The sequence below is a fragment of the Vicugna pacos genome, chromosome 26, assembly GCF_048564905.1.
Source record: "Vicugna pacos chromosome 26, VicPac4, whole genome shotgun sequence".
Taxonomy (NCBI): domain Eukaryota; kingdom Metazoa; phylum Chordata; class Mammalia; order Artiodactyla; family Camelidae; genus Vicugna; species Vicugna pacos.
Genome location: NC_133012.1, coordinates 14,422,421 through 14,448,125, shown reverse-complemented (window position 1 = coordinate 14,448,125; position 25,705 = coordinate 14,422,421). Strand labels below are relative to the sequence as shown.

The window sequence follows — 25,705 nt, the reverse complement described above, 5'->3', positions numbered from 1 at the left end:
ATACTCCTGTTTTTTTCTTTTTAGGCTGAATGCATCTACCACACACATTTAGGCTGATTGGACGCCCTGGCTGCAGGGAATAGCACTGCAATGAACATGGGAGTGTAGATATCTCTTTGAGATTATGATGTCACTTGTGTTGGATAAATATCTAAAAGTGGGACTTGTGGATCATAAGGCAATTATATTTTTAATGTTTTGAGAAACCTCCATACTGTTTTCCACAGTGGCTGCACCACTTTGCATTCACATCAACAATACTCAATTCTACACACTAACAACCAACCATCTGAAGAGGCAAATAGGAAAACAATCTCATTTACAATCACACCAGAAAGAATATTATATGAACACATAAACTTATCTAAGGAGGTGAAAGACTTTTGTAATGAAAACTACAAAACACTGAAGGAAGAAATATTTAAAAGACACAAACAAAAGGAAAGATATCTCAACATTCATGGACTGGAAGACAGTATTCTTACCATGTTCATGCCACTCAAAGTGATTTACGGATTCACTGCAGTCTCTATCAACACCCCAATGGCATTTTTTGACGGAAATATAAAAAAACAACTCTACTATTCACATGGAGCCACAGAAAACCAGTCAAATCAACCCTGAGAAAGTAGAATAATCTTGACTGCCTTTCAAATATTATTACATTTAATTTCAAGAGCAGGTAAAAATCTTAACTTCAGCGTATCAACTGTATGCCTTAAATTCAAGAAATAATATGTGAAAAAAAAGAGCAATTATAAGAGGATACAGATAATGGCTATTACCTTCCCTATTTTTATTTTTTTTAATATTGTTATGCCACTTATTAATAAAATAACTTGAACAGGCACTACCAGTTTTCGCTGGGCCATTTCAGTGGGGCAGCACAACTGTCATGTATATATATTTTTAACAAAAGAACTGATCTCCCTTAACTGGAAGCAACTTCACCTTGGAGCTCCAGATACACATGGAACAGTGAGAGAAGAGGGCGCATCAATCTAGACTCTCAGCTCAACACTGTATTCGATGGAAAGAAAGATTCCACAGCTATATAAACCATACCCTAGCTAGTTTGGTTTCAGTATACCCCATGGCATCTAAAAGTGAATTTTGATATTATGTTAATAATAGTTTGAAAGCCACTGGAATTATGGAATGAGTAGAACCTAAAATCAAGGAGGGAAAAAGGTCAGATTCATCACCAAGTAGCTTATGGCACTATTATAAGTCACTCAGCCTCCCATGTATTAATCTCATCAACTGTCAGATGCATTAAGTATCTCTAATGCTTTCAAAGAGTCAGGATTTCCAGAATGGCTGTGAGGAGAGCTTGGCAGATTCTCTTCCTCAGCAAAATAGAAGGCGATGGTTAAAATCATCAAAAGCAATCATTTAAAAGTCTTTGGAAATTGATCTAAGGGCGTGTCAAAAACTGAAAAGCATTTATTCAAGATCATCTACTGAATCTTCGTAATAACAGCAGGAGTTGGTGGCATTTGACTAGAGACTGCTCCCACTGCCACCCAGCTCCGTGCTGCAGAAGTGTCATTCTGAGCAGGTGAGTCAAGAAGGAAGAGGAAGAGATCCCCTTTCCTGGCCCTGCCCCCCGCTCACAGGGCATCAGGTGAAGAAGGTTCCGCACCAGGAGGGAAACTGAGAAGACCAGGGACCACCATTCCCTTCCCACCCCTACCCGCCGGGCAGGGCTGTCACTCAGGGAGACACGGGCCACCACTGCCCGCACACCCAGCTCCAGGACAGCACAACCAAGGCTCCGTCAGCAAGCGAAGCAGGATGTGAGAAGTGGCAGCTCCATGGCACAGCCTGAGGTGTTACGTGGGACAGAGATGATACTGGAAAGCAATTCGAGGGAAAATGAGGTATTAGCAGCAGCAAGAAAAACAATACACTGGTCACAGATTTAACTGAGGGCTTCAAGGGAAGAGGCAGCCCTCATCCCCCACCAAAAAAAGCCCTGCTAAGATTATACTCACCTCTACCGGCCTGGAAAGCAGCGTGTCCATGGGCACATGTCAGAAATGCTGTTCAGTTCCAGACCATCGCAATACAGTGAATATCACAACTGGTTTCCCAGGGCATATTAAAGTTACGTTTACACTGCACTGTAGTCTAGTAAGTGTGCAATGGCATTAAGCCTAAAATAGCAGTGTACATGCCTTCATTAAACAATACTTCATTGCTCGAAGTCCTAGCCATTATCTGAGCCTTCAGCAAGTCATAATCTTTTTGCTAGCAGAGGACTTGAAATATTGCAAGAATTACCAAAACTACAGACACAAAGCAAGCAAATGCTGTTGGAAAAATGGAGCTGGTAGACTTGCTTGACGCACTCTGCCACAAACCTTTACTTTGTAAAAAACATGGTATCTGGGAAGCACAATAAAACAAGGTCTGCCTGTACGTGAATTACTAGAGAAAGAACTTGCCAGCTGCTAATCCCTGGCTAAACACAGGGAAGACATGGAAACTCCCTTAACTTTGAAAACATTCCTCAAACCACACACAGACCCACTGGCAAAGGATGGAAGACATACTGGGTCTGAGCTCTTAATCACAACCTCTAACCAATCACTGCCAGCCAGGCTTAAAAATAAAAATAAGGAGGGAAAAAAACTAATCATTAAAAGCAGAGGTTGAACATGGCAGGGCAAATAGACGCCACAGAATTAATCCAGGCAGATCACTAAACAAATAAGTAAAAAAAACACTAAAAGGACATAAACTGGTGGTAACGGTATTCAGAATCCAGAATTAGTAAAATATCTTATCTAACATATCTAGCTTTCAACAAAAAGACATGCAGAGAAACAGAAAAGTGAGACCCCTGTGTAGAAGAAAGAAAAAAAAAAAAAAAAAGAAAGAAAGCAGGTGGGAGCCCTGGATGGCTGAAGCTGTAATAACTTTGGATGTGGCTTCCGTTGGAAGGCAGTATAATTCTGACTCTCTTGTTTCTCAAACAGAATAATCCTAGGCACCCCTGGGGTGACTTGGTAGTATGTCAAGAAATGATACACCATCCTGAAGCAACAGCTATATTCAACAACTGAGAGGACAAAAACAAAAAGACGTATTTTTAAAATTAGAAAAAACTAATCAACAACAGAATAGAAAGCAAAGTCTGCTGAATGTCTATACAGTATAAAACACAAGATCACAAAAACAATGTGAACAGTCAGGTGGCTTCCTGCCGCACCTCCAGGTCCCCAGAGGTGTGTATTAATTCTTCTGCTTCAGTACAAGATGTACAGACAGAGTAACAGTTAATTAAGAGGAACAGCTTGGAAGCGGATTTTGCATTTGCATATTAGCACAAGTGCTAGCTGCATGATTTGGGGCAAATAACTTCAACTCTTTGAACCTCATCTATGAAATAAAATTCTGGTGCTTAAATGCATGGTAGAATAAAACATGCTACCATGTTTTGTGAAGTAAATGAAACAAATGACAGGGAAGATATATAATGTGCAATATCAGGGTTTCACCATTCTGAGAAAGTTACCAAAAATTTACAATGTTATTGACAAACTATAAACAATAAATGAGTAACGATAATGTGGATACCTTTTTATACCTATAGGCTTTTTTGAGAAAAATTTTCCACCAGCATTTATATATAATCCGAAGTTCATTATTTATAAATACATTCATGTATTTATAAATATCACTATTTTTCTTGAAAATGAGGTGCTTCTTAAGTAATTAAAGACAGAAATAGTAAAATTTTAAAATCTGAGTTAAAAATTTAAGAGAAGCAAGCAGCACAAAAGCAACTAAAGCAACACAGAAAACCCTTGTGCAGCACAGGACAGATAAGGAATCCCACACAAGAGTGTAACACAGTGTTTAAATATAGAGAGAAAGAAACAGAAATTTTTGATCAGGATTCCTATTTAAAAAAAAAATCATTCCAATCAGTCAACAAAACACATTAAACACTAACTGTGTATCCATTCTAAAATCCTTCCGTCCTCCTTCTAACTAAGGTGACCATATGTCCTAGCCAACCCAGGGGCAGTCTCAGTTTACTGTTATCTCACCAAAATTATTAATTCCAGTTTTTTTCACTCCCAAGTTTCCTGGTTTGGACAATAAATGACATGATTACCCTACTTCTAAATACCCAGCTCCTTCTGGCCATAAGCTATTGCCTCTGCCCTGGTCCAGATGTCAGGATAATTACAGAGATATTCTGGGACAGGTAAACTCATCTTTATGTGTATGTATAATGTTGTTTCATTACCATTATGCTGTAGCTTGTTATCTCAAATTCATATGGTGATTTTCCCTCCGATTCTCACCTCAATTATTCTAAATTTAAGGAGTATATATTTTACATGTAAATAAATTGCCCATACATTTTCCAGCAGGTACCAAGAAAAACTTTATAAATGAAGGTAAGGAATAAGTGACTGAAACAATTAAGGTGCTTACCTATCTTACAGTACTTGTGTGAAATACAGAAGCATCTAGGACAAAAGAATTTCAACAGATGTAAGAGCGCAAATAAAGTTGTGTCACATATTCTCAACCATATACAACGATAATAGGAGAAATTAAGAAACTGAATTTTTATAATTAGTCCTCAACATTTGCTCATTCAATACACAAGTATCATACAGCACTCCTTAAAAATGATTTACTAAAAAACTATGGAATCTAAAGCAGGTCTACTAGGAAACATTTATTTAACAAATAGTTGTATCTCTCTGAATGACTAAAGAAACTAGGCAACCAGAGTGCTTTACCAGAAAACCAAGAGATTAAAGCTTGAAATGGAGTATGGAGGGAGAAAAAAAAAAAGACAAGGTAATCTCCATTTACCAAAAGCCAGGAAAAAAAAATATAAAAATATATGACAAAGTTTTACTCAAAGTCACCAATTTCAATTTATTTATTTTTCAAAAGTGTGTATTATCTTCTTACTGAAAGCACGGCTTTCACAGTTATCTAAGTGCCTTTAATTAAAAATGACATAAGCCTAAATCAATCTAACTTGGGCAAAAAGGGACTGTGTAAGTACCCATAATAAGGAAGGACGGAGACAAATCTGGCTTCAGGAATAACCACAAGGAAGAACTGGACTGTGCTGACAGTGCCCCCTTCGGCCAAAGAAACTCCCCGAGGACAACAATTACTGTATGTTATGTTTATTTCTGTATTTTGGTGTCACCTAGAACGAAGACTGGCACTGAGTTAGTATTTGAGTATTTACTGCATCAGTGAAAATCTCTGTTTATCTGCTTAGCTTCTGTACATCAGAGTTTTCATGCCAGAAGGGATAGGCAACCTAAAGTCACACCCTTCCCATTTCATACACCAGTCAGCAAGGTGACCTACATCTTGCTGCTAGTTCCACTGAGAAAATCCCAGTGAATGACTCTAAGTCACTTGTCCAACTCCGAGCCAAATTTGACAGGTGGTGTGAGCGGTATGACCAGCCCAGGCTGGGAGCACACTCTCCTCTGTGGTCCTTAAAGAGGCTCCCGTTAAGATGAATACGAAAAGGAGGGACAGGAGTGAGGACGGCCCACGGAGGACAAGAAGAACAGGCACCACACCTTCCTTACCAGCAAGCCCAACCCAAACCAGCCCTTTATCTCAGCAACTTCACTGCCGTTTTCAGTCCTGCATGTGCCACCGCAGACCCTACTTATCTAAGTACTTGATATGCGCACACAAAGAAACACAGACTTGCAGAGAGGCAAAAGGCTATCTACTTCCTATTCACTAATGATCCAAGTATTTATAAAAATACCCTCTATGTACCATCAATCCTCCCTTCACCCTGACATCTGTCCCAGCCCCGTGTCACACTGTGTTTCGGTCATTATTACGCTTGACAGCAATCTTACAAATGTCAAAGGATTTCATCAAGTTGATTTTAAAAACCGATGCAGGAGAACTACTCAAATTATATGCAAAACTGCTGACAAATGAGTATCTGCCAGAATGATAATGATTAACATAAGAAGTGGGAAAACCAGCTAGGACGATGACATTAGGCACTTCAAAAAAGAATGTGAGTATCAAAGAACTGAGAGAACTGGTAAACCTGAAAATATTTTAATGAAAACGACCTCGAGAATCATGCTCCAAAAGTCAAGCAGTAGCTGAAGACATCTGATTATGCTATAATTTTCTTGAGAAAAATTACACCAAAAAATATGAGCACTTACCCTGTTGTTCATTCTAACAAATCATGACTATTTGCAATTAAAAGCCAAATGTTAAGCATATGATCAATTGAATGAATTTTCATAATTTTTATTTTTTTTAGATAATTTCACTTCTATGAAATATTATTCATCATTTTAACTAGCTTTATAACTGGCCTCTTTCCAATTACTATTTAATTGCAGTTAAGAGACCTCATGTACTTAAGAAATGCTTGCTACTACTACTTAAGTAAGCATATAATCCGAGCAAGATACTGGACTAAGTTCTATGGCAGATCTGAAGATGAATAATTCAAACGACATTATGCTAATATTTGGGAGAAGAATAAAAAAAAAAGTCCTGTGATATTACCAGTGAGTGATCAATGGCAGCTAACTAAAGAAACAATAAGTTAAGGAATTTTATTTTAGTTGAAAAATATTAACTTTAGTGCTCTTTTGAAAATACAGATTCCCCAACTGCCCAGAAGTATTTTTCAATACTTTCATTAAAAGGAGTGATAAGATGTAAGAGTTGAAAGGCATCTTTGATCTAATTCAACTCTTTTTTTAACTGACAGAAGTATTGTGACCCATTGTGAATGACACAGAGGTTTAACCAAAAGGACACAGTTAAGAGTTAGAAGAGCTATAACTAGAACGTCCGTTATGGATTCCCAAACGGCCACATCACTGTCTTAGCCAAGAGCACCTTCAATAAAACCCTCTCCTGGTGGCCATTAGAAGTGAGGACCAGCAGAGAGCACAAGTTAAAACAAACTACGATGCATGTTACAACTTCCAGGCATACGTGTCTTCTGTGAGGCAAGGTGAATTGTGCACATGCCTACTGTGAGGCACACCTGATGGCAAAAGTGGTGACCTTAAGAGTGGGAAGATCAGTGTTGGAGGCCCATCTCTTTCCCTCACCAGCTGTCACCCTGAGACCAAAACCTGAGCCTAGTTCTCTTCTCTCATCTGTCAATACCACTTGTTCAAAATAATCCTAGGAGAGTAGGTGAGAGAATGTTCTGGCTTTGAAAGCTGTGTTCCTCAAAATACCAGCCACTGAGATTTGCTTCTGAGCTCCAGAAACAACACCTTAAATCTGAAGATGAAAATACACTGGCAGTCAAACTGCTGCCTGCCACCTGAGAGACGGGTATACCACTAAAGAACAGCTGCTGAACGCTGTGCCTTCGTCTAACAGTGCGAAAAGTTTACCGTGTGAGCACACTGTTCTAAACATCCAAGTAGAACCATCATATGAAAATGTAGCCCAGAGAACTGAGAATGCATACCAATGAGTGAGTTCAGAGGATGAGACAGTGACTTTTTAATCAACGATGGACACAAATGTTATGAGTCTGCTTTCCTTGTACAATAAATTCATGAATGTATATAAAAGGAAAATGCACTACTCTGTAACAGGTGTGTTTAAACACACAGAAAGAGATGAGATTTGTCTTCATGTTTAGTTTTCAACCAAAACCTCCATTAGCAAGAGACTAGGCTGCAGTACCAAACAAAGCTCAACATTTGAGTGACTTCTCTCCGTATCACAGGCCAGTGAGGAGTTCAGGACAGCAGAGAGGCTCTCCTCCGCACAGTCTCGGACACCTAGGCTGATGGCTGCTCTGTCACCCACAACACAGGGCTTTCCAGGTCACTCCTTCCAACGCCAAACAGCCATTCAGAAAGAACTCTGGATCAGTCAGGGTTCAGTCAGGAAAACAGAAACCACACCATGTACTCCAAATATAAAGGTATTTAATACAGGGAATGAGCAGCAGCTTAGACCACCACTGAGACGTACAGGAGAAACTATGGTAAGAAAAGCAGCGACCAACAATCTCAAAGCAGCTGATCTTCCAGAGCTCACCTGGAGCTATTTGATTTCTTGAAGGCTTCCACTAAATACTTGGTCTGTAACAGCTAAGTGGGTCACTGTGACAGGCTAAACAATTTGCCCCCCAACTTCTGCAAGACATTCACATCCTAATTCCCAGGAACTTGGACCACGTCACCTTACATAGTAAAAGGAACTGTGCGAATGTGATTAAGTGAAGAATCTTCAAACGGGGAGATTATCCTACATTAGCCAAGGAGGCCCAATATAATCATGAGGGTTTTATAGGAGGAAGGAAGAGGATCAGTCAACGGGAGATGTGAGGATGCAAGCAAGGGGCTGGAGCCATGCAAGCCAGGAACCATACAGAATCCGAGCAGCCTCCAGATCTGAAAAAAAACAAGGGAATTGATTGTCCCCTGGGAGCTTCCAGAAGGAACACAATTCTTCTCACACCTTGATTTTAGCCCAGTGAGACTGATTTTAAACTTCTGATCTCCAGAACTATAATAAGAGAATAAATCTGTGTTGTTTTAAGCCACCAAGTTTGTGACACTTTGTCACAGTAACAAGAGGAAGTGAACACAGTGGTCGTCCTGGACTTTTCCTGAACGATGCTCCCAGCCTTCTATCTGCCCATGAATCTGCCTCAACTATTTCTGAAGAGCAGTGGCCTCTCTCCTCCTCTACCTTCCAAATCTCAGAGGCACATGAACAGGGACCCTCACAGGGAAGCCTGTCATACAATCCCGATGAGTCCTCCGAACAGGGTGGCAGCGGAGGATTGACCTGTGCCCGAGATGGCACAGGCCAGAGATGACACAAATCACCTCCATTCACACTCCACTGCCCAGAACTAAGTCACACGGACCTAAATAAGCATAGAGGAGGCTGGGAAACGCCGTCTGGCTTGTGTCTAGGAAGAAGAAAAAACTGTGATGGTAAAGAGCTCTGGCACACCATCAAAGAATTTAGAACAAATATAATAAAATCTGATCATATGAAAGCCACAGCAGGAAGGCAACAAGAGAAGTGGCTCTCCAGAAGCCACTGACAGATATGCTCAGGCAGTCACTGTGACTACACAGACAAAGGTGCCTGTTAAAAAGATACATGTATCTTTCCCAGCAGTATACGATGATACCATAGAAATTGTCGATTTTATTAAGGCATTATCTTGAAATTCTACACTACTCAGACTCAGTAACAAGTATGGAGACAACTGATCTGATAGTTTACTTTTTTATTACACCAATCTGTTAGCAGCTGAATAAAGGTTAGGTGCTAGCATGTGTATTTCAAATGAGGCAAGTAATCACTTTTTATTTTTATTTTTTATTTTAGCTGATAGAGAAATGTCAACTCAAAAACAACATGACAGTCCCAAGTTAGGTATCTTCCCAGTATTTCTCAGAATATTAATAAGTGCATTTTGGGAATGTAGGGCCCACTGCTCTCAGGCTTACAAAAATACATAAAGCATCAACATAAAAATGAAACTTAAAAATGTTTCTATTTTGAAACTGCAGTAAATACCTGGTAGGAGAACAGTGATTTATCCTGTAATGAGGTGGGTGGGAGGGAAACATTTTTATAATGCTCTTAATGTTAAGAAAATTTATTTTTAAAATTATTCCACTAAACAATTAAGTTTTAGGCTGACTTAAATTTTTAATTATAATTGTTGGTTTCCAATGTGAAAAAGAAAATAAAATGCCTATCACTCTTTGAACTTATTTAGCAACTGGTATCCTGAGGCTGCAAGACAAGTGAGCTGCTTAAAATAATTCTTACCATTTCCAACTCCTTATTTCTGTGAATAACTATTTTTTCAGTCCTATGTAATTTCAGAACTATGAGCTTTAAAATCATTCTGAGGATGACTTCACTCCATCCTCACAGGTTCCAGCTTGGTCTTGTTCTTCTCTGCCATACAGCATCCTCCCTTCCCAGCTGTTCTTTGGACCCCAAACTCCAGCAGCAAACATGCAAACAATATCCTCACTTCACCAGCTCCCACCACTGCATAAAGTCAAATTCCTATAACAAATTCAGATACACACACACACATGTGTTCATCTTCTTCTGGTCCTGCTTTTCTGATTGAACTCCGATACTTCAATTTTATCGTCACTTCCATTTTATCACCCCAATTTTACAGCCTCACTAAAAATCTTATATTAATGTTCTATACACTGACTATCATAACTGTTTATGTTGATTGTATAAGCTGCCACTTAAAAGTACAGAAAAATCTAAAAGTGTAAGCTCATCCACCTTAGCAGGTAGAATTCTAAAATAATCCCCAGTGACCCTGACAGAATTCTCTCCTCATAAGTACGGACAAGACTTGTGAACGTGAAGAAACAGCACTTCCATAATTATACTACCTTACATGGCAAAGATGTGCAGATGTAAAGTCCTTCATCAGTTAACTCTGAGTTATTCACAAGGGAGATTACACTAAGTGGGCCTGACCTAATCAGGTGAGTGTTTTCAAAGAAGGTTAAGCATCAGAGAGGCAAGCCCACTGGCCTGGCAGAAAGCCAACAGCCACATTTTAAACTGATCATGGGGAGAGCCACATGGCTAGGACCTGAGGGTGGCCTCAAAGAGCTGAGAGAATGCAGCCAGCAAGAAAACAAAACACTCCCACAGCTGCCAGAAACTGAATTCTGCCAACAATGCACAACAGCTAAGATGACCTAGAGACCCAGATCAGACTGCAGCCCAGCCTCACCCTCACTTCAGCTTGTGACCCCACGAATGGAGAACCCAGACTTCTGACCCAAAGAAGTTGAGATTAAAAACGGGTGTTATTTTAAGTCACAAAATTTACAGTAATTTGTTCTGCAACAAAAGAAAATAAATATATTCACAAACCACGTTTGTATTTTTATCCTATTTCTGAATGCTCATAATGGACAATTCATCTTAAGAAGAGGAGATAAGAGTGATGGAAAGATAAATTGCAAGGCAGCTCTATTATTAGCTACGCCATACTCTCTATGAGATAAGATTATTTTAGAACAAGACACATTATATACAATCTACAAATGATAACATCTCAGAAGAAAACCATAAGAAAACAGTGGTTGGTAAATCACTACAGAACTTACCCACATGCAGTAATTCTATAATGACACCTCTGGTTATAAGAAATTGCTGGGAACGTTCTTTATCTGCAAAATCTCTGAAGCCAGCCTCCTGCCTAGCTGTCACTGCTGCTGTTTCTCCATTTCTTTCTTAGGTATGAAACCTTATTTAAAAATCAATTCTTACCTCTTTTTGTTACTGGTTTTGATCATTTATACCCAGAAATGATACATTATTGATGTATTTTAAATCAGAGACCTATGCTGAATTATTTTGAGTTCATATTGGTTTATAGCTCATAGAATGACGCACAGCTGAAGCAGTCTATGAGCAATCAAGCTAAAGTTAACGCTGCTAAACAAAAGGCTGCAATGTGTAAAAGATCGAATGTTGCCGGATTTCTACAAGTTCATTTAAGCAGAAGTGATATTCCATATATATATGAAACACTGCAAACGTGAAAAAGTTTATCTGACTCATAAAAACGTCGTAACGTCAGGAAATTGCTTTGAGACCTTGGACGTAAGATAGGAGGGATATGAAGGTTACCGTTAACTGCCTAACGATTTCTCATTTTAGGATTGCAGTACTGTCACCTAATCAAAGAAAAAAGCTCATATAAAATTTTTCAAAACTGCAACTAATTCCTTACATCTTCTGTATCTGTAATGAGCATTCCCTTACTCTCTTAGCTGGATCCTCTGGAGCTACTGAAATGGAAACCACCCATCGTCCTTAACTGCCACTCAGGGAGGAGGCAGAGTGAGCACCCCCTCAGTCCTGTGCCCTCACTTAAAGCTCCTGCATGAACCAAACATTCACAGTGTGACATCCTCTCCTCGTTCGGTCACTGTCATCTAGGGATCTCCTGGTCACTACCCTTCACCCTCCCACATTATTCTGGTTCAAGTCCACGTAAACAGTCTTACACCCTAGCCCTTAGCTCCTCATCCTCATCATCTCAGATAACCAACTTCAAACCCCACCTCTCCGCTCACCGCCAGGGTCTCGTCTGGTACTCTTCCATCTCTGAAATGCTGAACTGACAGAAGCCACTAATGACAGGAGCCTCGTCTCCCAGTTCCCTCACTCTGGTTTCCCCCACACACACCCATCCTCCGGTCTCCCTGGGGCCTTTCTTCTGTCCCCTCTCAGCACCCAGTCTTTGTTTTCCACATCCTGCACCCACAGTGTATGTTTCACTCTCCTTTCCCCTCTTCCTACCTCACCCTTCTGGAAATCTCCAGCCCTGCATCCATCCTGTCCCTAGCGCTCCCCTTCTCAGCTTGGTTAGAGGGAGAAAAAAATCAAATAAGGATTTTATGTAAAATCTGATTTCCAAATTTATGTGGCCCTTCCTGTGATTAACAATGATTCTTTGTTTTGAATAAAATGACCTATTCCAGCTATTTAAAGTGGGTAATTACAGGTAAATTACCTGTTCTACCTTATCCACCCTCCTCAGCCTCCCAGTCCTGCCAGCTTATCCCTCCCTCTCAGCTGACCTCCCTTTTCACAGAGAAAATACAAGGTCTCTGCCCACAAAGGAACACATTGGGCTGTACCTGCACCACCTCCTTTTATCCGTTCCTCCCATCAGAATGGAAGAGAGGTCCACACCACTCCTTGTAGCAATCCAGAGAGCTTAAATGCCAGGGCACTAAGGGCTCCAAATCTCAGTATTTAAAAAAAATCAATAAAGGTGGACATCTCCATCCTCCAGGTCGGCAGAGACTCCGCTCAGCCTGTTCACTCGAGGACCCAGGCTGATGGGGCATCCACCACGTCGCACATCCCAGTCACGGTGCCAGAGAAAGAAGGAACGGCAAAGTATGTGAGGACACGCCAAGCTGCTGCCTAGAACTGACACAGAGCTTATCCGTGCACACTTCACAGGCCAAAGACGGTTGTGTCTGAGTTCACAGGAGCGGCAAAGTGCAGTCCTATAACACGTGTGGAAGAAACCCAAACACTGTGACCAGCCAGAGACGCTCACATCCGTCTACAAAGCCAATGCCACCTGATGGCCTCGGGTTCCCACTCCTTCCTCCCACCGTGGGGCCTCTGCTCTGTCTCAGTTACCTTCTCTCTCCTCTTCAACCTCTCCCCCAGCGACCACCCACTGCACTCTCCACCCATTCACAGCAACACTGCTTGATAACGTCGTGGCTGTCGCCACTTCCTCACAACCGACTCCTTCGTTAATCTACGCACTACATTCCACTCTCCACCCTAACAGTGCAGCTAAGCTGCTCCTGCCAGATCTAGAGGATCTTTACAGTGTCTGTTCAGCCTGTCGCCAGTCACCATTTGTCTCTGTGGACCTTTCTCTTCTTGAAACATTCTCCTCCTGACACCCCAAATTTGCTAGGTTTCTTTCTAGCTCCCCGGCAGCACAGTCTTGGTCTGTTTGCAAGCCTGCCTTTTGCAGAACACTGGGACACTGGCATCCCTGAGGGTTGGCATTTGCTCTTTGACTTTCACTCTATATACTCTGGCTTGGTGGTTTTTAACCAACACCAAAATGCAACTCTCATGGACAATGATTTCCAAATTCATTGTACCTTCAGCCCAGATCAAAGGTCCAAATCCATACAATCCACTCAAACACCTCGGTTTAGATTTTACAAAAGCATTGCACACATTCTGAAAAGTGAACTTGTTATCTGCCTTCCAAAATCTCTTCCTTCTCCAGTTTCCCATTTCAGTAAATAGAATTTCCCTTATACCAAGAAACATCATTATTCTTGTCTCCTTTTCCCTCATCCCACATATAATCAACTACCAAGAACCGCCTAGTCTGGCTCCCACAGAGCTCGAAAACCCAGTTACTGTTCTGCATCCTCACTGCCACCAGCTATGTCCGGTCATCACTACCTCATGGAGATTTCGGCCGGAGCCTCTTGAGCAGATGGAAACCTTCACATCCCCACCTAAGCTAATTTCCACAGCACAGCCAGAGTAACCCTCCTAAATATAAACCTCATCCACCCCCACCTCCAAGATAAAACCCTCAATTCCTCCCACTACTTCAAGGTCAGGTCTACACTCTGACACAGGATTTGGCTCTGGCTTCCATTCCAGCCTCCACCCTGGCACTCCCCACCCTGTGCATTCTAAGCCGAGCCTTGTGGAACTTGCAACCTCCCTGAATCTGCTGTGCCTTTTCACACCTCTGGACTTCACACCTCGTATTACTCCTTCTGCCTAGAACAGTCCTCGTTTCATTAAGTGATTGCCTGTGTGCACCTCTTCAGCGTCCCGCTTACCTCGATGTGCCAGCCTAACGCCACAGCACCAGGAGTTCCCAGGTTATGCATTTCTCACACATTATAACCGCCCGTTTCCCTGCCTGATCACCCACTGGGCTGTGAGCTATAGGATGCGTCAAGGACAGCAGCTGTTTTATTCACCACTTCATTTCCCAAATCCAGCGTGGTGTCTAACACACAGTATCCATCAACAAATGTTTGTTGGAAAAAACGAATGGTAGATCCCATTTGAGAGAAATGTCAGTGACGTGGCCCTTTATCTTCGGTAGCACGTGCTGTGTCATATTTTAAGGAGATGACACTCAAGTGCTTTGAGTATTCTGAGTATTTATTTTCTCTCATTTACTTCAATAATACTGTTTCTATTTAAAATAATCAAAAAGGACATAATATGAAAAACATTCACAACATAGTTCAGAAGTCAACAGCCAGACAAGCAATCGTAACACACAGAAGAGCCACCTACTGCAGGCTTCTGCTATGACCAGGATGGCACAGATGTGGAAGACTAGGACTCCCCACACTGAAGAAGTTTAGATTTCAGTAACAAAGAAGTAAAACAACACAGAAAGGTTCCTGGGATCATCTACTCACCATGACATGATGGAATCCTGGGAAATGCAAAAACTAAAAGACTGTAATCTATGTAGAAAATGACACAGGGCTAACCTAACTTTCCAACAGTAGCTTTACAAGGAAAAGGGATAAGAAGAAAAGGAACTTTACAGCCTGTTTCCCACACCAATTCCCTTTTAGATAATGACATGCATTCCTTCTGTTCTGCTAGTGTGTATCTTGAACACTAGAGACCAAGGCTAATGACTGTACTCAGACAAATTACTTCTCTAAGTTTTCTTATCTGTCATGAGTTACTGCAGATATAGCCCGTTTGCAGTATTTTGAAAACTATAGCAATACACAAAAATAGAAATAGCTTATTTTAATTTGTGGTTTTGTAGATTATATATTTCAAACAGCCAAAGATAAGACAAGCATAAACCTAACTGCTATCTGAGAGTCAAATACAAAGAACTTAAATAGCTCTGCCATGATTACTTTCAGTTATTCTCTGTGGATCATACAGCTCAATTAAATTGTTGAAATTAAAAATATTCATTAAGCTTCTCTATGATAACTGTATTTGTAATTGTATAATTGACTATAATCAAATCACAGAACTTCTACTAAGATTCAACCTCTAAGATCTAAAATTACCTTTGAGATCTAGAGAAACTACTATAAGTCATTCTATTAACCATATTTCATACAGGCTTACCATCTAGAAAGGATCTAAGCAAATCTCTAAGCGCTTATTTTTTAATTTACTTTAAGTCTAACAAACGTGACAGATACTCATTCCAGAAAAAAAAAAACTGATACTGAAAAAATGCAGATCTATGAACTGTCAGACAAACCTCTTAAAGAAGTTTAGTGACCTACAAGAGCATGCAGACAGCTAACTGAAGTTAGGAACACCATGCTTCAACAAAAAGAGAAGTTCAACAAATAGAAACAACAACAAAAAAAAAACCCAAACAGAAATTCTAGAGCACAAAAATACAATAACCGATCTGAAGAAATCAACAGAGTTTCAAAAGCTGACTTGACCATGGAGAAGAAAGAATCAGTGACCTAGAAGATAGTACAATCGAAATTATCTACACAGAGAAGCAAAAGGAAAAGAAGAATGAAAGAGTCAAGAAAGCCTACAGGAATTATGGGACTCAATGAAAAGAATGATGTCTGCATTATGGGAATTCCAGAAAGAGAAGAGAAAGAAAAAGGGAAAGTATATTTAATGCAACAATGGCTGAACATTTCACAAACCTGGGGAGAGAAACAGACCTCCAGTTCCAAGAGCCCCAAAGGACTCCAAATAGGTTGAACCTAAATAGGGCTACAGTAAGACACCTGTCAAATGCTGTAACAAGTCAAACAGGAAAAGTAACCATTATTAAACGGTCACTGCCAAATCTTTAATCATCTGAAGAAAACAATGATGACAATCTCAAGAGCCAACTTAGTAGCAGAACCTGTCACATAGGAAAATAAGGTGTTCATGAAAAACAATGCATATCAAGAGCAGTGTCTTTAAAACCTTCTTTTGTAATGCCAAGTCAGTTTAGGCTACTCATAAAAAATCACTTTGAAAACAAAAACAACCTATTGTACATCCTGTGAACTCATTCACCAATATCAGCACCAAAGCTAAGATTAAGCACTTACCATGTTCCAGGCTCTATGCTAAGTTCTGTACATTATCTCCTGTAAGGCTCACAACTCTGCAGTATGGACTAGCAGACTATCCCCACTTTACAGATAGAGAAGTTGAGGTTTAGAGAGATTAAGTGACTTGACCAACATAACTCTACTAAGTATTTACCAAGTACAAGGCACGATGCTTGAATATGGGGATACAGACATAAAAAAACCCACAACACTTCTCCTCAAAGAAGTTCAGAATAACAGGAATGGTAGACAGCAGACAACTGACATAAGTGCTATAAAGAATAAGCACAGAGATCCATCCATGTGAGCACGGGCTGGGGGTGGGGGGGTCCTGATCCAAAACAGGGACGAAGGAGTAACTTGCTTAAGTTAACACCAGAGGGAAGCATGTGACAGTGGTGGCATATAAAACAGGACCATCAAAGGCTTACTCAGAAAAAGCACTGAATAGCATGCAAAGAACTCTGGGTTGCCTTCTGTAGGTATTTAAACTGTATTTAAACAGTACTTCCAAACGGCACTGGTCTGAGAAGTCCCAAGGACATCCCCAGCTAGGGTGAAGGACGGGGTGGTGGAAAACAGTCACAAGTGAGTAAAGGTTTGAAGCTAAGTGAAATGTGCCCAGATTCCTGGCCTTGGCAAAAAGATGTAGAAAAATGCTTTACTTGGTGCCAGGGACTGTAGGAGGCACTACTTGGGGAAGGAGGATGGAACAGAAATGTAAATATTTTCTTGACCCATGCAGGTGGGTTACAGAGTTCTGACTCTTGCGACTTCGGCCTACCTTAGCCTAATTCCACTTATTAAAACAGCTTCGTGAAGAAACAGACGGCCTAATTTATAAATTATAAAAGGGGTCAAGTCCAAGCAATAGTAATAGGTTGGTTTTAGATCTGCCAAATCTTTCAACATTGTGAAGTTTAAAAAACAAGGACCCATGAAGAAGTTCATTAAATATCAGCTATGAAAGGACAGAAGAAATAACAGTGTAAAAAAGTAAGAAGGAGGGGAGGGGCAGAGACAATGACAGCATAACTGAGCATGGGAATATGGAAATATAAACTCTGGTGGCAGGAAATCTAATTTCTAGTCCCCGCCTGGTTATTTAGCCTGAAACCAGACCTTCCTGCTCTATCTTTCTACAATGCAGTGTTTAAATACACATACACACACACCCCTACAAATACACACACCCCAACATACACACCCCACATACACACCCATGCTTCACACACACAAGCATGCACATCTCCGGTTACTACTCTCTTCATGATCTGGAACATGCTCCATCATCAGGGCTTGGGACTCAGACGGCTCTCAGTCGGCAGCTAAGCTGAATCAGCACCATTATGACAGGGCTACACCTTGACTCGGACACCCTTTCTCCCCATTGAGGCTCCAAGAGGAAAAATGCACAGGAAACCAGCAAGACACAGCAAAGCCACTTCACTTCACAAGTATGAGAAAAACCCTTTATTCCCTTTGAAAGCACCAACTCTAAAAAACATGACCAATCAGCACTGTATAATACCGTCTCTCTGAGAGAGGTTCCAATTTTTCTTTTGCTTAATCTTAACTCAAATTTTAACTAAAAGAACATTATTAAAATTTAACCATTTTAAAAATAAAAGTATCTCTCTGTATTTTATTTAGTACGTCTTTAAAGCGGAACTATGTACCAGTCTATTATACACAAAAGCAAAAGGAGTATTTTTTTAAAAAAATATTCACATAGGAAACAGCCTACAGCAAATATATCTCAGGCATAACTTATGCTCTTCCACTCTTTTCTTGGGCCAGTAGCTTTTAAGGCACATAATAAATACATTCCCAATTCTTTCCTACAATCTTTTACACATAATTAGGAAATTTCAATTCATACAATAAAAACAAAACTACTTTAATAAACGGAACACGTGGAAAATTCACTTCTAAAGATAACAAAACACATACAAGCTTCTTCTAATACTGGCCACTGACATTCAAAGATTGGGGACAGCTATATATATACCAAAATAGTCCTCTACTATGATTTAATAGCATTCACAAAGCGCCTCACAGCTAGGTAACTGTTAAGTTACTAACTCGGAGTGTAGAAAGAGTTCTTTGGCTGTAAACTTACAAGTTGTACAGTCATGGGTAAAATCCTTAATCCAACCATTCCTTGGTAGAATGCTTTCACATAAGAAAACCAGAAATTCAATTTGAAATGTCTTAAACAAGAAGAAAGCTTATTAACTCAACAACACAAAGTCCAGAGTTGGAGCAATGAGCTAGTTAAAGTCCTGCCATCAAGCACCTGTGTTTTTCCCACTTTTCTACGTTTCCATCATGAACTTACAGTTTTGCCCCCAAGCCTGTACTTTTATGGCTGCAACACGGGTTCAACAACTCAAACAGCACATTCCATACACAGATTCAGAGATAGGAAGAGAGAATTCCCCTGCCCTGTGTTCTTCATGAAGAAGGAGGAAAGTTTCAAACAGCCTCATGTGACTGTATCATGTGCTCACTCCTAAACCAATAATCTGCAAGATACTGGAGGATCATGATAATCTTTGCTTAGTAAAGGTGACTGCTTGGGGCCTGGGATAGTCCCAATGTCTCCTATTACTTAAATCAAACCAAGGTACTGTTAACAAAGATAAGGCAAACAAAACTGTGTGCCACAACCACCAAGATGTTGTGAAGATTATACACAATTTAAGTGAAACGCCTTGCCCTTCTATCTGCACTATTGCTACTTTTTTTCACTTTTAAGCTTTAATTCCAACTCCTAAATTTGTTAAATTCACTCAATTACATGAAAGTATCTCATTCAATTTAATATTTAATACGAAAAGGAAACAGACTTCACAAATGGTAATCAGTTTCGTACCTTAAGTTTGACCACAAAAATCATACGAACTAATTTTCCAATGGTTTGCTTTGTTTCCAAGCAAAGACACTGAACCACAGTATTTCCAAAAGTTGAGTCAAATCATACTGATAACAATGTTAAGCGACCTCTAAAAATACACCTCAAGAATAAACAGTTCTATTTAATAAATTCAATACTACAATTTATCTAACTTATACTCCAGTGCCCTTTTTCATTAAAGGTAGTTGAGTTCTTGTGGTAACATGAAAATCTCCTTTTCACTTCCAAATGTCAAACGAGTTAGGTATCTTTATATGATCAACCAAAAATTTAATAACAATAAATGTTAGTAAAGACTTCCTTTTATTCCTAGCATTTTTCAGTTCACTAATGGCTTCGGGATGGTACAGTTCTAAGTTAAGACTTTTACCACAGACTATGAAATAATCTATATAAGCACACTGTTGACACACCTTTTTACGTCTGTCATGAAATACAAAGAGCCAGCCACTCAGGCAGGTAACAATTACTATGAAAAAAGATATCACCTATTCTTCTGAATAACATTTTTGAAGTTTTACTAGTCAAACTAAGTATTTACAGGTTTTACATATCTATGTATAATAGAGAGGAATGGTGTTTTTGCAAGATGCTCTCCTCAAATGTATGTACAACTCTGCAAGGAATTACGTGAAGTCAGCCTCTCTGTGTGCAATGTTCTAAATACAGGATAAGAGCTATAAAGATACATTATATATGGCAAGTGATTACTTAAAAAGAAGTTTAAAATTTGTTCCCCATAAAACAGCACGGTTAACAGCAATAAGAAAACAGCTAAGCAAGATGGGCAGAAGGAAGGATTAAGGGTTCCCTTTTAGATGTGCTCAATTTGAGAAGCTGCAGGTATCTTGCCAGGAGACAGAAAAAAAAACTTGATAGACTAATATACGCATTACCTATCTGGTCCACACATGTGCTCACACATGCGCACACAGTGTTATATAACAAACATGTTTGTTCCTGATCTACCTGTTCTCTCGCAGGGGAACACAGCACTGCTCCACTTGGCCGCAGGTAAGCTTTCTATCTGGGTGCGATTAGCATGATGCTCCAGGAGGGAGTCTTACCAAAAGAAGCACTCATGACCTGGTCTAACACGCCAAGTAACACCTGGACTCCAGTAAGGCAGTCACAGGCCTACCGATCACACGCACATACGAACTCATTGAATATTTAAGGCAAGAGAGAACATGCACAAGGAAATGTGGCCAAAAAGTTAACAAGCCGCTGATGAATCTGTGGCCCAAGTGGCATGTTTTCTCTCTCTCCCTTTCTCTGTGTCTCCCACGAACAAGAGAACCCAGGCATGGGACTGAACATGCTGGCAGTGCGTGTGTGTGGAGGAAAATAACCCTGCAGTGTCCCCTTCTGACAAAGTTACAACCCCTCACTTAGGCAGACAGTTCTCCGTGAGTTTCTCCATAATTTGCAAGCACAAGTATCTGACTGACTTTGTTCTCGACTATCTTTTCAAGGATGTTTGTAGAGCACACAGCGTTCCTTCTAGAACAAAGAGCAGGTTTGCTTAATTTCCAGTTTCAAAAAGATAACATTTCCCTCTAGGGCTAAGGTCAAACGAGTTTACTGCCCATTATAAAAAAATCTGAGTTCCTTAAGCTCAGGGTTCCTCTCCTGCTCTGAAAGGCACTACACTACACTCGCAGGCGTGCTCTGGCCCGAGTCATCAGCACAGATGCCAATATTCTGGCCATTCTACTGCTGTAATGAACTGTCCACCTGGACCCGGGAATCTCTCGCCTTCTGCCATTATCCATGCAACTGCAGCAGGTCTAAGCCTCCACAATTATTGACAAGCAGTTTTGGCCAACCTAAGTAAGACCCATCATTTCCAACCACTCTTCAAGGTGTTACCATACGGACTCTAGCCGAGGTCAAACGACTGACTGACACCAGCACAACTGGCGTAAATGGGAATAATATGAATGCATAATTACTATTCATTTCCTAAAGTTGTGCTCCTACGTTTACAAACCTTTTCTTCCACCTAAGTTCTTGGCTAAAAGGTAAAATCCATTGCTTACCTCCATCCTCTCCCTGTATCACTTGCTAAGTCAGTAAAGCCTCTATTTCATGGCTGAACCACTAGAAAGTAACCAGATAGGTAAAATGTGCTTACAGACATGATCACAGAGGCAACTGAAAGATTTCACTTCATTTAGGCCATAATATTACTTCTCTTTTAAAAAATACTTATGAGCCACTCAGCTTTTCATGTTGCATATTCATTGTTACCTACATGTCGTGGCCTATTACCGAATCATTTTCTTTGCAGGATTTATAAATTATTATAACATAGTTGTCCTAGTATCCAAGGGGGATTGGTTCCAGGACCCCAGCAGATACCAAAATCCGAAACTGCTCAAGTCCCTTATACCATAGAATGGCATGATGCAGCCACCCCTACATCCGCCCATACAGGACCCACAGGTACGGAGGGCTGACTGCAGCTATTTTTGATGATGGCAAAGTTATTGAGTCCACTGGAAATCATTACAGATTTTGAGCTCTTTTTATATTATTAGAAGAGGTCATTATAGATTAAAAGAATTCTAAATGAAGCTGATTAACTGATAAGTGTTAACGATTTTGTAAGAAATAAAGAAACTGTCAAAATAATGGAAACCCATGATTCATTAGATATGCAAATGATATACTACTAAGAAGCTAAAGTCTCCCAAAAATTCCTATCACTTGACATTTGAGTGAGGATTCAAAAATTAGTTTTTAATGACTGTATTCAATGTAATTAAGGAGACTACAAAAATCTCCAATTTTCTTTGCCTATTCACTTAACTATTTCTTTTGACTACACTCTCAAATAAAGAATAAAACTAATTATTTTTAATGAAAAAATGTCTTCATGAAGAGATAGATATGTAGACACCACCCCCCCAAATCCTTGAATACCACCAATTTTTTCCCATGATGTAAAATCTCCTGGGAAGTTCTCAAACAATGTAAGTGTTTGGAATTCTCAGTATTCACTTATAAAATAAATAACAGACAATTCACTCCATGAACTATATGATTTATGATTATTATAAAGTCAGTTTACTCAGCAAATTTTTTTTAATTTTTATATTTTAGGATCTTATTATCATGTCTATGCTTTCATTTAAGTGAGGAACACACAAGAGCAGCTACGAAATTACTGACCACCTGTTATGTTTCAAGCATTGCAGTAAACTAAATACAGCCTTATTTGATCCAAAGACAAGCCTGAGATGCAGGTATTGTATCTGTATTTTTAAACAAAAAAATCCTAAAATTCAGGTTAGTGGTATGCTTGATGTCAAACAATTAGATAGTATAAGCTGTGACAGGACCATCTCAAAAACTCAACTCAAAAACCTATGGTGGGAACCATCACCGTTATAAACGTTATTTTCTTAAAAGCAACCAGGGTCCAACTCCGGAGTCCAAACTCAACTTTCGATTTCCATTTGGATTCCCAGAACAAAAGAATATACCCATCATGTCAAGGCCAAGTCAACTATTCTGATACTTATATTAGTAATATTTACAGTAGTAAACACACACACACAAACACACACACACACACACACACACACACACACACACGGAGCAGCAGCCACGTACGGTCAAAACAACTCTAATATCCCTAGAAAAGTAACATACTGGTGACCAATCACTTGGTGAAGTTTCCAATAATTTTTTTTCCAGTACTGGAAAAGATCACACCTTTTGAACTGAGTACCAAATACAGAATTAGACTACATTTCAGAGATAAGCATGCTCATTTAGTAAAGTATTAAAACTCCAACTGTTTGTTATTTTTCTCTCTTCCTTAAATAAAATACATATATTCTACAGCACCACCATGATTTAGTATTAGACTCTCCTAGTCAAGAGAAATAAAAGCAGTTTTGGAAGACATCCCTTTTTAATCCTCATCAATTTTCTCCCTATTTTGCCATTTTAAAATAACTTCTAGTAAAAAAAAATACTTGAATGGAAACAGATGTTATCCTAATTGATAATTATACTAAATTAACAAGCGTTTTCACATGTTTAAAGTAGTTTTCCAATTGGAGATGCTAAGATGCTTTGAAGATGTGCACTTTTTAGACTTTTTTGGCCTTTTTTCTATTTTTCTTCAACTTAAAGTTATCCCGGTCACAGGGATCTTTTAGGAGATAAATTATCAGAATTTCCATGGAGCTCATTGTTTTTTTTATTGCCTTCTCCTCTGGTAATCTACACCAAAAAAACCCCATTTTTAAACCTCTTCCCTTTCTCAAGAAAAACTATAAAATCTAAAACTCTCGAAATGTATATAAATACCACACGCTAGAGAAAAATACCTTTAGTTTATATTTGTAAATAGTTTTAATTTAACAGTGGTTCTTCACTACACCTCTTACCATAACTCAGCCGAAACTTTTGTATGCCCTATATTCATGCTACAATAAAAAAGCTAAAGGGAAGAAGTTAACATTGAGTTCAAAGTTGTCTCAGGCAAAGAATAAAGGAAAGAGAATCACTTATTTTTCCTGTTTTTTCACTCTTGTTACCAAGCTATCAAGAAAGCTGTGGTAATATTTTGGAGGGAAGGTATAGTTCAGTGGTAGAGCGCATGCTTATTAGCACGCACGAGGTCCTGGGTTCAATCCCTAATACCTCCGTTTAGAAAAAAAAAAGTAATAAAAAATAAATACGTTTAATTACCATCCCCCTAAATTTTTTTTTAAAAAGAAAGTTTTGCTAATATTTTAAACCCTAATTAGATTTTTGAGCCACATTTATGTAAATAAAACTTCACCAGGAAAAACCATCTTGAATTAACACAAGAATACTCTCACAAAAAGGACGTACAATTAGAAACCTTACATTTCCAAAATAACTTTTCTCCATAATCTGCCAGATCGACCATCCAAAGTACTGACAGATGACTGAAATTCACAAATTAACTGTACAATTACTTTAAATACAGTTACTTCTATCCTCACCCTCAAAGTTCTTAAAGAACTAAATTGAAATCAGGTGACCTGATGTCACAACTAAATTTGCGTAACTCAAAAAACGTGAGGTTATTCGCACACTTACACAGTGAGTTCAACACAAAGAAAAACATACAACTTTAAAACGTAGAATAAAAATACAGAATAACTCCAAACCTTCTTATGCTGTTGCCTCCTGAAACGAATAACAAAGGAAGCAGGGTAACGAACACAAGGGATAAATCGTGCCTGCAGGTTTGAAATACTCCTGAAGAGTGTTTTCACATCCCACACACCCCTTTCTACTGAACCGAGGGCCCCGAAGCTCGGCCTTCAACGGAGGATAGGAAGCTCCCTGGATGTGAAAGATGTGAGGTGCCGGGAGCACAAAGGAAGGATGCTTCGTGCAGTTTTTTGAGAAAGCACTGGCCAACCCCATTTCGGAAACGGCGGGGCCCAAAGGACTCGCGCAAAGGCCTCCCAACCGCTCCGCTGGCGCCCGAAAGCAGCCACCGCCCAAGCCCCGCCGCCCGGCTGCCTAGCAACGCGGCCGCCCTGCCCGCCCGGCCCTCCCTGGAGCGCCCAGGGGACTCCTTGTACCTCCTTTTTCTTCTGTCCTCCGCCGAGCTGGATGCAGAGAAGCAGCAGAAGGAGCAGAAACGGAAAGCTCCCGGTGGGCAGGTACCGCGGCCGCCGGCCCGCCTGCCTCCGGCGTGAAGGAGCGCCCCTGGCACCCATCGCCGCAGGGCAGTGTCTCCTCCACGCGCGGTAACCGTGCGCGCCCAGCTCCTACCGACGCTCCACACCCGCCAGGCCAGCCGCGGGGAGCCCCCCTGCCCGTGCCCTCGTGGGTGCCTGCGGCCTCGCCAGGGAGCCCAGCGGCGACGGCCGAGGACGAGGAGGAGGAGGAAACTGACGGAGCATCCGGTTCACCGGGAGAGGAGACCTGGAAAGGCCCGGGATGGGGCAGGAAGTGGGCGTGGCGAGGGAGCCGGCGCCTCGGCGCGTGCGGCGGCGCGGAGCTCTCCGCCCACCTCTCTGCACGAGACCCGCGCCGCGCGGGGCACGGTTATCCCGCGCGCTGGCCTGCGCCGTGGGCTGTCCTGCCGCCGGAGCCGACACCAGGTCCCGGGAACGTGCGAGAGTCCTGTTCACCCAGCGCTCCACCTGGAGCTGGA

The 25,705-nt window shown here is 40.5% G+C and overlaps 1 protein-coding gene across 7 annotated transcripts in view; it reads right to left on the bottom strand.

The window, feature by feature from the left end:
* TUSC3 (tumor suppressor candidate 3) overlaps positions 1 to 25,499 on the bottom strand; it is a 140,049-nt gene extending 114,550 nt beyond the window's left edge. For all 7 annotated transcript variants that reach the window (XR_012064485.1, XM_015249394.3, XM_006198036.4 and 4 more), the window contains exon 1: positions 25,128 to 25,499. Coding sequence is in view for 6 of the 7 variants with exons in the window: in XM_015249394.3 (XP_015104880.1) it covers positions 25,128 to 25,265 (138 nt within the window). In the remaining variant the exon portion in view is untranslated. The remainder of the gene's footprint in view (positions 1 to 25,127) is intronic.
* Positions 25,500 to 25,705: the final 206 nt, after the last annotated feature.